The sequence below is a fragment of the Pan troglodytes genome, chromosome 17 (genome assembly GCF_028858775.2).
Source record: "Pan troglodytes isolate AG18354 chromosome 17, NHGRI_mPanTro3-v2.0_pri, whole genome shotgun sequence".
Classification (NCBI taxonomy): domain Eukaryota; kingdom Metazoa; phylum Chordata; class Mammalia; order Primates; family Hominidae; genus Pan; species Pan troglodytes.
Genome location: NC_072415.2, coordinates 51,821,144 through 51,834,628, shown reverse-complemented (window position 1 = coordinate 51,834,628; position 13,485 = coordinate 51,821,144). Strand labels below are relative to the sequence as shown.

The 13,485-nt window shown below is 35.1% G+C and overlaps 1 protein-coding gene across 7 annotated transcripts in view; it reads right to left on the bottom strand.

Moving 5' to 3' along the window:
* Window positions 1–13,485, bottom strand: part of PIK3C3 (phosphatidylinositol 3-kinase catalytic subunit type 3) — a 126,231-nt gene that overhangs the window by 51,920 nt on the left and 60,826 nt on the right. For all 7 annotated transcript variants that reach the window (XR_010151909.1, XM_001142812.6, XM_054672067.2 and 4 more), the window contains 3 exons: window positions 8,761–8,828; window positions 1,922–2,027; window positions 14–130 (listed from right to left, as the gene is read on the bottom strand). Coding sequence is in view for 6 of the 7 variants with exons in the window: in XM_001142812.6 (XP_001142812.1) it covers window positions 14–130; window positions 1,922–2,027; window positions 8,761–8,828 (291 nt within the window). In the remaining variant the exon portion in view is untranslated. The remainder of the gene's footprint in view (window positions 1–13; window positions 131–1,921; window positions 2,028–8,760; window positions 8,829–13,485) is intronic.

The following is a 13,485-nucleotide window of genomic DNA, read 5'->3' as shown; positions in this document are numbered from 1 at the left end:
ACCATAGGCTTACCTTTTTCTTACGATTTCCACTTTCGCGTTGTACTGCCTTCATTAGATGCACCAACCGATCTACAAATGTCTGTTGTGCAGCCAGCAAAGAACGCATAACTCTGACAGACTTATCACCCTGAAGGGTTCAAAGTGAGAAAAAAATAGTTCTATGTAGCGTAATGATCAGGATTTCTTTAACAGCATGGATAATCCTTATTCATATTTCTCACAGTTATAAACTTAAATAGAAAGCAAAACTGAAAAAGATTATCTTGATTCAAAAATAACAAGAAACCTCTTATCTTAGTTAAACACCACTAATCCATCCACAATCGAAAATTATCTGAGTCTTCAGCAAATACTGGTCTACCTACAACAGCATTTTTTTCCCACATAAACCATGTGACAAGATAGAATTCATTCATCCTAAAATACATTCACTCATTATTTGATTCAATAAATATCCGATGGCTTATGATGCAGAAATGTGCTAGACATACATACATATATATGGCAGAAACAAAGATATAGATCTTCAAGGAACTAAAAATCAACTTTTAAAAAAAGAAAACTTCAAATAGCACCACAATATGTGCTTAAAATATAAGTCATAAAAACTAAATGCTATACGGTCTTATGTAGTGATTCCTAGTTCATAAAATATTATAAAATACATTTCTAATTTAATCTTCCCAATTACCCTGGTAAGGGAAGCTGGGTAAATGTTATCATCCTCATTTCAAAGATGAGGCAATTTAAACTTAAAGAAACTGAAATGTCTTCACGGGTGACAAAGGCTGTAACAGAAACGAGATTAGAAGAGAGGACCAAAGGCTTATTTGCCAATCAGTTTGATGTTGAGAAGCTTTGGGAACGAATACAAAAGCTTAGTCTCAAAGTGTTTAATAATATGTGATTTAAATTTTTAAAAGCATGAAACATCAAACAGATGAAAGATGCCATGAAATAGACTATTTCTGCGGCAAGCCACAGATTAATGTGTGGTAGCTTTCTTTTCACTGCCCTTGCACCCTCTGCTGGCTAAACTGTGACACTGCTTTAAGAATCGAACACAGGAAAAATAAATCTCTTTTAAAAGCTGTTGAAAAGGCAAAAATACATTATATAAAAAGAATCTGCAATATGACCATTGCCAGATTTCTGGAAATGTACATAGCCTTGATAAGAAAGATACACAACAGAAAGGAAAATAAAAAAGCAAAGCTTTTTTTTTTTTAATTCCATGTACAGGTTTATTTCATTAAATTAGGGATCAAGAAAACTTCTGTAAAGGGTCAAAGAGTAAATATTTTAGGTCTTCTTGGCCATGCAGTTTTCATTCCAACTATTAAACTCCTATTGAGTACAAAAGTAGCCATAGACAATATAAAAACAAATGAGTATGATTCTATTCCAATAAATTTATGAACACTAAAATTTGAATTCACATAATTTTCATGTATCACAAATTCTTCTTCTTCTTTTGATTTCTTTTCAACCACTTAAAAATATAAAAACCAGGCCAGGTGTAGTGGCTCACACCTGTAATGCCAGCACTTTGGGAGGCCGAGGCAGGTGGATCACCTGAGGTCAGGAGTTCCAGAATAGCCTGGCCCAACATGGCAAAACCCCGTCTCTACTAAAAATACAAAAATTAGCTGGGCATGGTAGCGGGCGCCTTTAATCTCAGCTATTCGGGAGGCTGAGGCAGGAGAATCTCTTGAACCCAGGAGGCAGAGGCTGCAGTGAGCTGAGATGGCACCACTGTACTCCAGCCTGGGTAACAGAGCAAGCCCCCATCTCAAAAAAATAAAAATAAAAATAAATATATAAAACCATTTTTAGCTCATGGGATGTTCCTAAACAGGCAACAGGCTGAATTTGGCCCATGCACTGCAGTTTGCCAACCCTCACATTTAAGGGTTACCTTCAACAATGCTTGGCTGAATCTTCTCATTACGTTCAAGTACATCTCATGGGTCTTTGGATCTCTCTGCTGAGTATCTTGATCTTCACATTCCACTATCACATACCTTAAAAATATGTTTGAGTCATTCATGTGATGTGAAATGAAACTTAGATTCAGTTTGTAAATACTCATATCATTTCACTAAAACAGATTAATTTACATATGCAAAAATAATAAAATTGGAGTAATAAAACACATTTTATCATCACTTTTAAAAGTGAAAAGTTAAAGAGGAACACATACAACCATCAATAAAAGGTAAACTAAGAGTGGTAATGCCTTAATTTGTGTAATATCCCAAATTTTCTAAAACTTTTGCCACCAAAACAAGCATTTTCTCCTATTTATGAGATAGAGTATTAACATCCTCAGAAATCATCTAAGCTCACATATTTACTGAGTAACTCGAGAACAAAAACTATTATTTTCATAATCTGTGTTATACTTTGGTATTACATAAGACTCTCTTATTCTGAAAACCTCTCTGAAGCTATTCTTGTCACTTATATTTTCAAAAGATGAATAAAATTTTAAGTAATTTTTCCTTTCCCATCCAGTTTCCCGTTTTTCAAAGATCCATACATAATCTTTAACTTTCCAATTAAAAAACTATGGTTTTAAAGAGTAAAAGACATTTTAAATGTCTTCTTAACCCTCATCTGCTTATACAATTACAAAAATCATATAAGCAATGATCTGAATAAGGCTTTATAGGTCTTCTAATCCAGTGTTTCTAAATGTTCCACTGGGAACAAACCAAAGCAAATAACAGGTTGGGCATGGTGGCTCACACCTATAATCCCAGTGTTTTGGGAGGCCTAGGAAGGAGGATCACTTGAGGTCAGGAGTTTGAGACCAGCCTCTACATTTAAAAAAAAATTAAATATAAGCCAAGTGTGGTGTCGCCAACTATAGTCCCAGCTACTAAGGAGGCTGAGGTGGGAAGATAGCTTGAGCCCAGGTGAAGCTGCAGTAAGCTATGATCATACCATTGCACTCCAGCTTGGGCAACAAAGGGAGATGGTATCTCTCAAAGAGAAAAAAAAAAGTATCACAGCTTGATACACACAGCCACATATGCACACAGATGTGTAAAAAAAAGTTTCACAAAGCAACATCCTGTGAACAATATGTTAATATTTGCTATTCTGTTTATTTCATTTTTCTTTAAATACAAATGCTAGACTGTGAAGCTTTAAATTACTTTCAGTGGATGATGATGATGTGTAGTTTGAAAACCATCAATCTCAATCAACTTGCTTGCTTTATCAATAGTGAAACTTAGAGGGGCTGTGTCTTGTCTATGGTGGTATGACTGATTGTAAAACTGAGATAGAAACCCAGGACTTTGGGCTCCCAGGTCAGACTTTTTTGATTTTACTAAGTTGACTTTCACACTGTTTTATCTTTAAAACACATGTGAAACTTTTCGACCTTCTTAACTGACAATGTTTCCCAAATCTCAAGTCACGGATGCTTATTATTATGCTTTCCACTATTTCTGGGAGAGTATACTCTGTATTCAGCCATTCAGATGGTCAACTTCATGAGAGCTGAGGGCTTACCTGTCTTGTTCTCCACTATATCTTCAGCACGTCCATGTCTAGCTCATAATAGATGCTCAACATATTATTAATACATTATTGTTGAATAATTCCACTCTTGTGGATTTAGCTACTATCTCATTATTGATAATTTTCAAATATAAATACATATTCCTTTTTTACATCTAAGGTCTAATCTTGAATTCCATTACATGACCTGCTTTCACATTCATGCACTCTAATTTTCAAGGACCAGATCCCCTTTTCAAGACACTGTTTGTCATTTCTAACTGAACACATGTAAAACCAAACTTATCACATTAAATTGATTTTTTTCTACCTCTATCGAAGGTACTAACAATATCCAAGGTATTTGGGCTAGGAATTCTCATGTAGCAGGGTTCACAAACTCAAATTTTCTCAAAAGGCAGGCAGGAAACAAATGTTTGAATCACTTAAATAGAAGGAAAGACAGAGAAGTGGGGCTGCAGCCAAACCAGAGAACATAGCACTACCTCAAACTTTCCTTGGCACTCAGTTCAATTTGTGGTCCATGAATCTAAAGCCGAACATTAAAACAAAAAACAGCAGTTCTAAATGGTGAAACTGTCAATATGGTATTATTCAAATCCAAGCCATCCCCTTCTACCCTTCATAGTTAAAGTCCTTGATTATCTCCGTCATCTTAGGGTATTCAGCTTTTCCTGTGTTTATGCAGCAAACTTATTTCCAAATGAACATATAGCTGACCACAATGTAGGGGCCCACTGCTGTGTCTTGCTCTTTCTGACCACCAAGTAAACACTATGGCTGCAGCCATTTCCTGTTATTGAAAATATATGTTGGCCGGGCGTGGTGGCTCATGCCTGTAATCCCAGCACTTTGGGAGGCCAAGGTGGGCAGATCATGAGGTCAGGAGATCGAGACCGTCCTGGCTAACACGGTGAAACCCCATCTCTACTATACTAAAAAAAATACAAAAAAATTAGCCGGGCACAGTGGCGGGTGCCTGTAGTCCCAGCTGCTCGGGAGGCTGAGGCAGAAGAATGGCGTGAACTCGTGAGGCAGAGCTTGCAGTGAGCCGAGATGGCACCACTGCACTCCAGCCTGGGCTACAGAGCAAGACTCCATCTCAAAAAAAAGAAAAAAAAAAGAAAAAAAATATGTTGATGCTCATAATAAGCATCAAGTATCAAACACCTCTCAAAAATCATTCAAGTCTGCCAGGTGTGGTGGTTCACACCTGCAATCCCAACACTTTGGGAGGCCGAGGCGGGTGAATCACTTGAGGTTGGGAGTTCAAGACTAGGCTGACCCACATGGAGAAACCTCGCCTCTACTAAAACTACAAAATTAGCCGGGCTTGGTGGCACATGCCTGTAATCCCAGCTACGCGGGAGGCTGAGGCAGGAGAATTGATTGAACCTGGGAGGCAGAGGTTGCAGTGAGCCAAGATCGCACCATTGCACTCCAGCCTGGGCAACAAGAATGAAACTTCATCTCAAAAAAAAAAAAAAATCATTCAAGCCAAACATCTATTCAAACAAAAAGGCCACCTAAAAAAAAAAAAAAATGGCACTGTCATCTCCAAATATGAGAGACAAGGTTAGCTATCAAGACCAGAAGACCTAGATTTGAATCATTTCTGAGGTTTCTGTTCACATCAATAAACTAGATTCTAAAACACTCTAAGGTATTTCTTTGAAAGCTGTCATCTTAAAGTAGGAATGCAAACAAAATTGTCCAGGTACCCATTGTAAGATGACATCAGTGGGCTACCTGTTTCCTGGCAATTTTATTTTGTGGCATAAATAACCTTTATTACCTTGAAAGGTCTTAAAAGTTATAGAAAACATGTCAAAGCATCCAAAGTTTACTTTCAATTTCAACACCCTAGAATGACTATAAAAATAAAAAACTGCAACAATTTATAGATTCTGATGCCCAACATTTTACAAACTGGAGACTGTAACGCCCCTCTGTGGCTTAAAAGGTTGACACTATTCATTTTAAAAGGATTGTCTGCACAACTATAGGCCCCTAAGGATTTAGCTACAGCAAGAATCCTGTTTAAATCACCAGAAAGGGAACAAATGAAAAAAGGAAATTCAAATGTTCAAAGGAAACAGCACAATTAAAATTTCTATTTTAATACATTTGTTATAATAGAGTAGGCTTAGAGAAGCATTTAAATTCTCACATTTTATTATTTTTATATGTTCAAAGGAAGAGAAGAATGATCATTTTAAACCAACTATTTGAAATTATTTCCCTTATTGTTACCTTACATTCACAAAAGCAGTGTTTATTAAAGGCAAGAGTCCACACATCAATAGCTTTTCTCCCCATGAGTATTTCTGAATATGTAATAGGCAGACTGTAAATATGGGAAAAACAATTACTCCTTAGGGAATGAATAGACATAGCATATGCTATTGATTCAATGAATCAGAGATATAGTGGGAAAACACAAATCAAATCTAAGTTTGATCGAATGTGTATAAGACTGGGAACTGGGGCTGTACTTTGCTTATAGGAAAAAAAAGTGTGCTCCTTATGAACAGAAACAGCTGCTATGTTGGAAACTTCATCTAATAGATTTCCTACTGTTTGGCTGCTTTCAGAAAATTCTGCCTACTTGAAATAAGAGATCAAAGATTCTATTAAAACTCATTTCAAATTTAATAATGAAATCTGGTCTTCAATCAAACACAAAGAATATGTAACTTGAAAGCACCATATAATCAGTATATACACATATAGCTCTTACCATAGTGAATACTCTAGACTATAAATTCTGAGCCAGAGCAAAGTTTCTGTGAATATTGCAAAGAAACAAAAATATCTCTAAATGAATTCTTAGCAAATGGTTTTAAAAATATACAAAATTTTAATTTAAAAATACCTAAGAAGCTTTGAAATATTTACTCAAAATCTTAGAAACATACCCCACAAATATTTTTTCTCTTTACTTCCTTCTAAATATTTAGATTTTCATGAGGAAATATTTTTCCATAAGACCGGCGACAAGACATACCCTTAAGTATTCAGATTGGAACACAGAGAACATTAGAGGTAAAAGGAGGCATTTAAAGGAAATAGTAGCAATTTGGCAATATGAGAATTTCTAAGTAAACCTTTCAAAGAAAGAATAGTGATTAACAATTAGTCAAAACCTCCTATATTTTCAAGGACATAATGAAATTTAACGTGAGGAAAATGTAGTTTTATGAATATTATATTAAACTGCTAAAGTAAAAGCAGGAAACTCTTTTTCTTCCCACTACAGAGGCCAACAGAAAAAAACAAACACAACCAAAAAAAAATAAACACATGTTCCAAAGGGGGGAAAATCACTGATTTACTTAAGATTGTTGACAGTGGTTTTTCTTTGTTGTAAAGAGAACCATAAAGGCTTAAACTAAACAAATATTTATTGTTTATGTAAATCAAAAATTGTGTGTGTTAAAAGAGTGCTCCATAAAAAAGGATGAGTTCATGTCCTTTGTAGGGACATGGGTGAAGCTGGAAACCATCATTCTGAGCAAACTGTCGCAAGGACAGAAAACCAAACACCACATGTTCTCACTCACAGGTGGGAATTGAACAATGAGAACACATGGACACAGGAAGGGGAACATCACACACTGATGTCATGGGGTTGGGGATGGGGGCAGGGATAGCATTGGGAGAAATACCTAATGTTAATGATGAGTTACCGGGTGCAGCACACCAACATGGCACATGTATACATATGTAACAAACCTGCACGTTGTGCACATGTACCCTAAAACTTAAAGTACAATAAAAAAGAAAAAAGGAAAAAGAGTGCTCCAATTTAGTTACCTACTTCTTAAGTACAGGGGCAGTACCCAGCAGAGCATTACCTCTGGAGAGTGGGAGAATGAAGTTAAGGCTGGACTTGACCCACAAGGGCAGCTTCCCAAATCAGTCTTAAAACAAAATAGTATTTTGTATAATTTTCTCACAAAAAGCAAAATACCTCATCATTATTCAAAAGTACTGGTTCAGCATTTCTTAGCCAAAATGCTTAGAACCAGAAATGTTTTGGATTTCTAGTTTTTTTTTATTTTTGAATATTTGCATTATACTTAGCACCTTAAACCCAAAAATTCAAAATCTGAAATGCTCCAAAGAGCATTTCTTTTGCACCTCATGTCAATGATCATAGAGTTTTGGATTTTGGAGCATTTCAGATTTCAAATTTTTGGATTTGGTATGCTCAACCTGTAGTGAGCTTTTACAATGGACATCTACTAATTTGTAATTTGTTTAAGGCTATAAATTGAGCAGTAAGATTAGATTAGAAATCATTTAGACAGTAAAAAGCCTCATGCCAAGAAGTTTAAAAAGTGATATAAGTAGTTTTAAGGATTCTCCCAAAGGTAAAGAAGGCTGTAGGCAGGTCTTACCCACCTGGCTCTGCCCTTTGTTTGCTCCGTAAAGTTAGATGAAGCCCTCTTATCTAGTGTTTAATCCCAGTACTTTTTTTTTATTGAAGCAAAATATTTCTGATTGTGGCTTAAGCTACTTGCCTTTTTCTCTTCAGGATTCTGGGGCAAATAAAGGGCACCACGCTTCATATTAACTGTGCCTCAAGAAGTCAGCCACTCTGTGCCTTAGTTTCTCTCTTTCCTTCAAGTGACTCAGGACATTGTTTTAATGTGAAATAGAGATATTTATGCTTGCCCATTTAACGTCATAGAAACAAATGAGAAAAGGTAACTGAAAATACCCTGAAAATGGCAAAGCAGTAGATAAATGATTTAATCCTAGATCAGGGTCTATCAAGTTCAGCTACAGCAAGCCTCTGCCTCAGTTTCCTCATGTTTAAAATGCCATAAGGTAACTTTTAATTCCAACTTTTTCTTTTTAAATGATTCCAATGTTTTAGTAAATAATGTGAAAATATATACTCCTGAAGAACTGTGAAATATCATACTCAACTACTTTACATGCCAAACAGATATTAAACTGAAAGTACCCATTACCCTCCCCAGTTATATCCTAGCTCCTGGAAAGTTATATCCTTAGTGAAAGGGAGAGAAATGTTGATGCCAACAAGCATTTCCATGAACCCAGCTGTCAGGGAATACAGTTAGATATAAATACTATATCTAGACTTTTGATGATTGCTCATATCTTATTTTAAATCATCTTTGTGTTTATAGCATGAGAAAAAATAATTCTTAAGGGTAATAAGAAAATAAACAGAAAATTATTTTTACATACCAGTATAAATAATTAGCCAGTGTTGAGTTTTTGCAGGCTCTCGATATCAAGAAGGTACAGAGATCTTGCTGAAAGAATTAAAAGAAATGTATTATATATTACCATCTACTAGTAATGGGGGAAAATAAGTAAGTTTACATTTGCCTATCAGTTTTCATCTGTATATCTTATGTAATAGATCAGATTTTCTGCCATTTATCTATCCTTACATACATACATAAAAAATATTTTAAATCAGAAAATATGCAAGTGGTTAGAATACCGCAGTTCAGAGGACTCCTTGTCCTCCTGGAGCTTCATATTGGTAGAGGAGAGAGACATTAAAAGAAATGGTCATAGAAATAATTTAGGTTGGGAGATTAGAAAAGGCAACAATGAAGACATGACATTCAGGCAAGACCAAAATGACACTGGAAGGCTCTAAGTTTGGCTTGTTCAAGGAATGCTAAGTAATGTAAATAAAATATAGTGAACACTGAAGAGACTGAAAAGACAGGCAAAGGTCAAAGTATGTGAGACCTTTAAGGTCACATTATTATTGAGTATGGATTTTATTTTAAAAGCAATGGATACCCAACAAAGGATCTTAAGAGGAGAGTGAGATGATGTGATTTACATTTTAGGAAAATGACTGGTTGTCCTGTGAAGTACAGACCTGAGATCAGTTAAGATGCTATTACGGTAGACTAGGAGAGTAAATAATGAGAGTGGAGATGGTGAAAAGGAGACAAATATAAGAAATATCTTGGAAGTATAATTAACAGGACCTGCTGGTGGAGAGGAAGTAGGAAGGAAAGAAAGGCATTAATAGTAACTCCCAAATTTCTGGATTGATTTGTTATGGCACAAACGGAGATTTCAGACAAAAAGCTGCCTATCTATAGAGTAAGAGGAAAGAGTTGTATTTTGAAATATTAAGTTCAAAATGCCTGTCAGACATACAATGGAGATCAAATACATGTTTGAATAGATGAATCTGAAACTCAGGTGAAAGATCTGAGCTAGAAATGCAAATTTGAGTTTATTAACACAACCTAGGACAAGAGTATCAAGTGAGACTAGAAGAGGACCCTGAAGAACATTAAGATATCAAGCAGAGAGGAAAGTGCTGACAAATGAAACTGAGAAGAAATGGCAAGACAGATGAAGAGAAAAACAAGAGATATACAGTATCACCTAAACCATGAGAAGAGTTAGTTTTTCAAGAAGAAAGTTATTTACTTTGTTGAATACTCTGAAGAAGCTGAAAAGAATGTGCAACCAAAAGTATTAAGGTCATTTTGTAACTTAGCAAATTGGGTTTTAAACAAGAGCCAGAATGATATGGACTAAAGGCTGGAAAGAAGGAAGAAAAGAGTATGTATAAACAACTCCTTTGAGAAGAGAAGTAAGAAAACAAGGTGCTGTTTCAAGAGATGTGGTTTCAAGGGACAGTTTCGTTTTTCTGAATTTTTAACATGGAAAATTCTAACACATACTTGAGTATTTCTATCAGGAAAAGAAAATAACACATCTTTGAACAGAGTTATGTTTCTTCTGTGTAAGAAAACAGAAGGAAAGTATGGGGTAGGGATTCATGTCTATAAAACCGGTGATGGGAAACAAACCATTCTTACCTAGTGGTTTCTATTGTTTCCATTAAGTATGAGGCAGAATTGTCATCTAGAGATTGGGAGGCGGGGCATGAAGAACAGAGTGGAAATGGTATGAAAAATCACTGCAGAGCAGGAAGATCAACACGTCTAGGGAAATGGAAGATGGCAGACAGCAGTGAGTGCTCATCTGAGGTTTGTGATCATGAATTTATAGTGACACCAACATGCTATGCTATGTGTTTTTCTTCAGCAATATTCAGGCATAGCGAAAGTAGGTAATTAATGAGGCTTATCAAGAGTTGAGATTTTTGCCAGGGGAACTGCAGGTACTAATAAAAGAATAACTAAAATGACAGCCATGGGATAAAAGCTATGTTCAGAGAAAAGCAAACATTGAAGGGAGCTGATGAATAATGAAAGAGTAGGGATCAACAGATTAGAACTTTTAACACAGTAGGGGTCCTTTCCTAAGTAAAGTCCGAGTAATAAGAGGGTGTTGTTACAAAGTAGATGTGCCAATGCTTTCAGTAAGAATTTTATCTCCAGTTTTAAAGCTTAGGTGTACATTTTAAATATGCACCAAAAATCCAATTTAAAAAACTCCTTAATCAGGAAGCCATTATATAAAGCTGAGTCCATGAGTTTAATAGGCAGAATATAGGCCTAAAGTTTCTCTTTTAACTATCTGCCAAGAACATTATACTTTTGTACAGTGATGTATATATTTCAATAGCAAACACGTTTCATTTCATACTATGCCTTTTTGATAAAAAATTACTTACAGAACATAAAGAAAAGTTGAATTTAAAAAACTGTGAAACAGGAAATATGTATTGTAAATGTTAAAACTCAATCTGAGTAAGCAATACTTTAAGGTTTTAAAACAATTTAAAGAAAAAAGTGCTTTATAAAAAAAGATCACATATTGTAGGTCACAGACATAAGAAGAAATGGTGAGGAAGGTGCAGGTATCCTTCAAGAAAAGTATCTCTAAATATTTACTGAGTGTATACAATAATAACAATAATATTATCAAATCTGAAGGAAGTTAAACAAGATGGGGTGGGGTGGAGGGAGAAGGATTTAGCCAATGACAAGCAAGAATATGTAATTTATATATATATAAGAAAGTATAGAAAGTACTACATAAGATAGTGAAATCAGTCAAAATACAGCTACAACCACAATAAAAGCAAATGGGGCAAAAGTTCCAGTTACAAAACAGAGTGTTAAACTAGATTTAAAAACAAAATTTAGCTACATGATATTTACAAGGGACCTAAATATAAATATAAACCTAAAATATAAGGCTACAAAAAAATTCAAAGGAAAAGATAAACAAACGCAACAAAAATATTGAGAAGAAAAGATAAACATGAACATTAATCAAGACAAAGCTCTATTAACATCAGACAAAACAGGTTTTAAGATGAAAAGCATTATTAGATATCAAGAGGGTTACCAAACAGTGATAAAGATGCAATTTATGTACTTAATTGAAGAGCTTCAAAATATTTAAAGCAAACACTAACAGAACTACAAGAAGAAATTAATAATTCTACCATCATACAGGGGAATTTTGCCCTAATTCTTTCACAGATAAAGCAGAAAAAAATGTTAGGACAGAGTACAGATTTCAATAACACAATTAATAAGCTTGCTCTAGTAACTTATGTACAATGCTATACCCAACAGCTGGGAAATACACCTTCTTTTCATGACCCATGGAATTCATAAAATATGAGCAGATTTGGGGAATAATTGAGTTTCTGTCTCCTTTCAAACATTTGGCCAGACACGTATAATGTTCTCCTGAAACTCCAAGAATAAAACGAGGAAGGACATAAGATACTGCTCAGGTGTCAAAAAGGAGACAGGAATGTTGATATCTCAAGTTGTGATAAGAAGAGAGGTAATTCAGCTTGATTGTGTATTAACATAAAGGTGACAATGGCTTGTACAATACACTCTATGGGAATAGGGGAAGGGATAGGGGAAGATAGAAATATCACTCAAAATGATTGCCACTCTTTTCTGGATACCTGAACCCTCTAAGAAACTATTCAGCTGACAAAAAGTTAAATGGCTTAATCATTGAATAACAACAGATAGGTTCATCAATCACAAGAGAAATATCAGAAATATATACAAACTATCATTTTTAGCCTAAACATTTTGAGTGATGGGGGAGTGTAAATCAATATTCTGAACATCGTTTTCAGAATCCAATCACTTCACAGCATCTAGAATGTAAATCACCCTTTGTTCAAGCTACCAATATGGAAAACTCATTCAGACTAATGGCCTACAAGCCCTACACTACTGATATCCAATTCTCTCTTGGATCCAATCTTCTGCCAGGTTCTCTTTTGCTCACTCTCCCACAAACCAGGCACACTAGTTTCTGGTGTTCCTCAAACATATACACTTAAACTCTGGTCTTAGGACCTCTATACTTGCTACTCCCTCTATCTGAAATGCTCTTCCCCAGATAGCCATATGGTTGTTCTCTCACCTGCTTCACTTTTAGAGGGATGTTACTTTTTTAGTAACAAGTAACTTGTAAGAGCTTTCTAGAACATAACCTCTATGAAGGCAAACATTGTAACTGTCTTGTTTTCTGCTGCATCAACCCCAGCATGTAGAACAGTTCCCATACATGTTAAGAGCTCAAAAAATATATGTGAATGAATGAATGACTGAATCAATGAATCAATATCTTAGCTCTGAAAGGGAAAACTTAGACTGTAGCAGATTGGCTTCTTAAAGGGCTTATCTAAGGGTTCTATGATTCTGTAATTTAAAAATTCTTTTTTCAGTTGAATATTTTGTTATACCGAGAGATATGCAAACATACAAACTTTAATCAATAGCTAATAGTTAAAAGATTCATTCAGCCATTAACATTAACTCCTAAAATCTGACTAAAAGTAATATATATACACACACTGAAAAATCACTTGAACTGTTCTAATAATAAAACATGTGTTACTTGTTTTCAACATCAGAGATATTAATGATTTCTTTTAAATTAGAAGTCTTATAGACAAATTAAAAAATACGTACTACATCAGCTTCTGCAATGCACTTTCCAAAGTACTTTTCAGAGTAGCACTAGTCTAACAGGCCT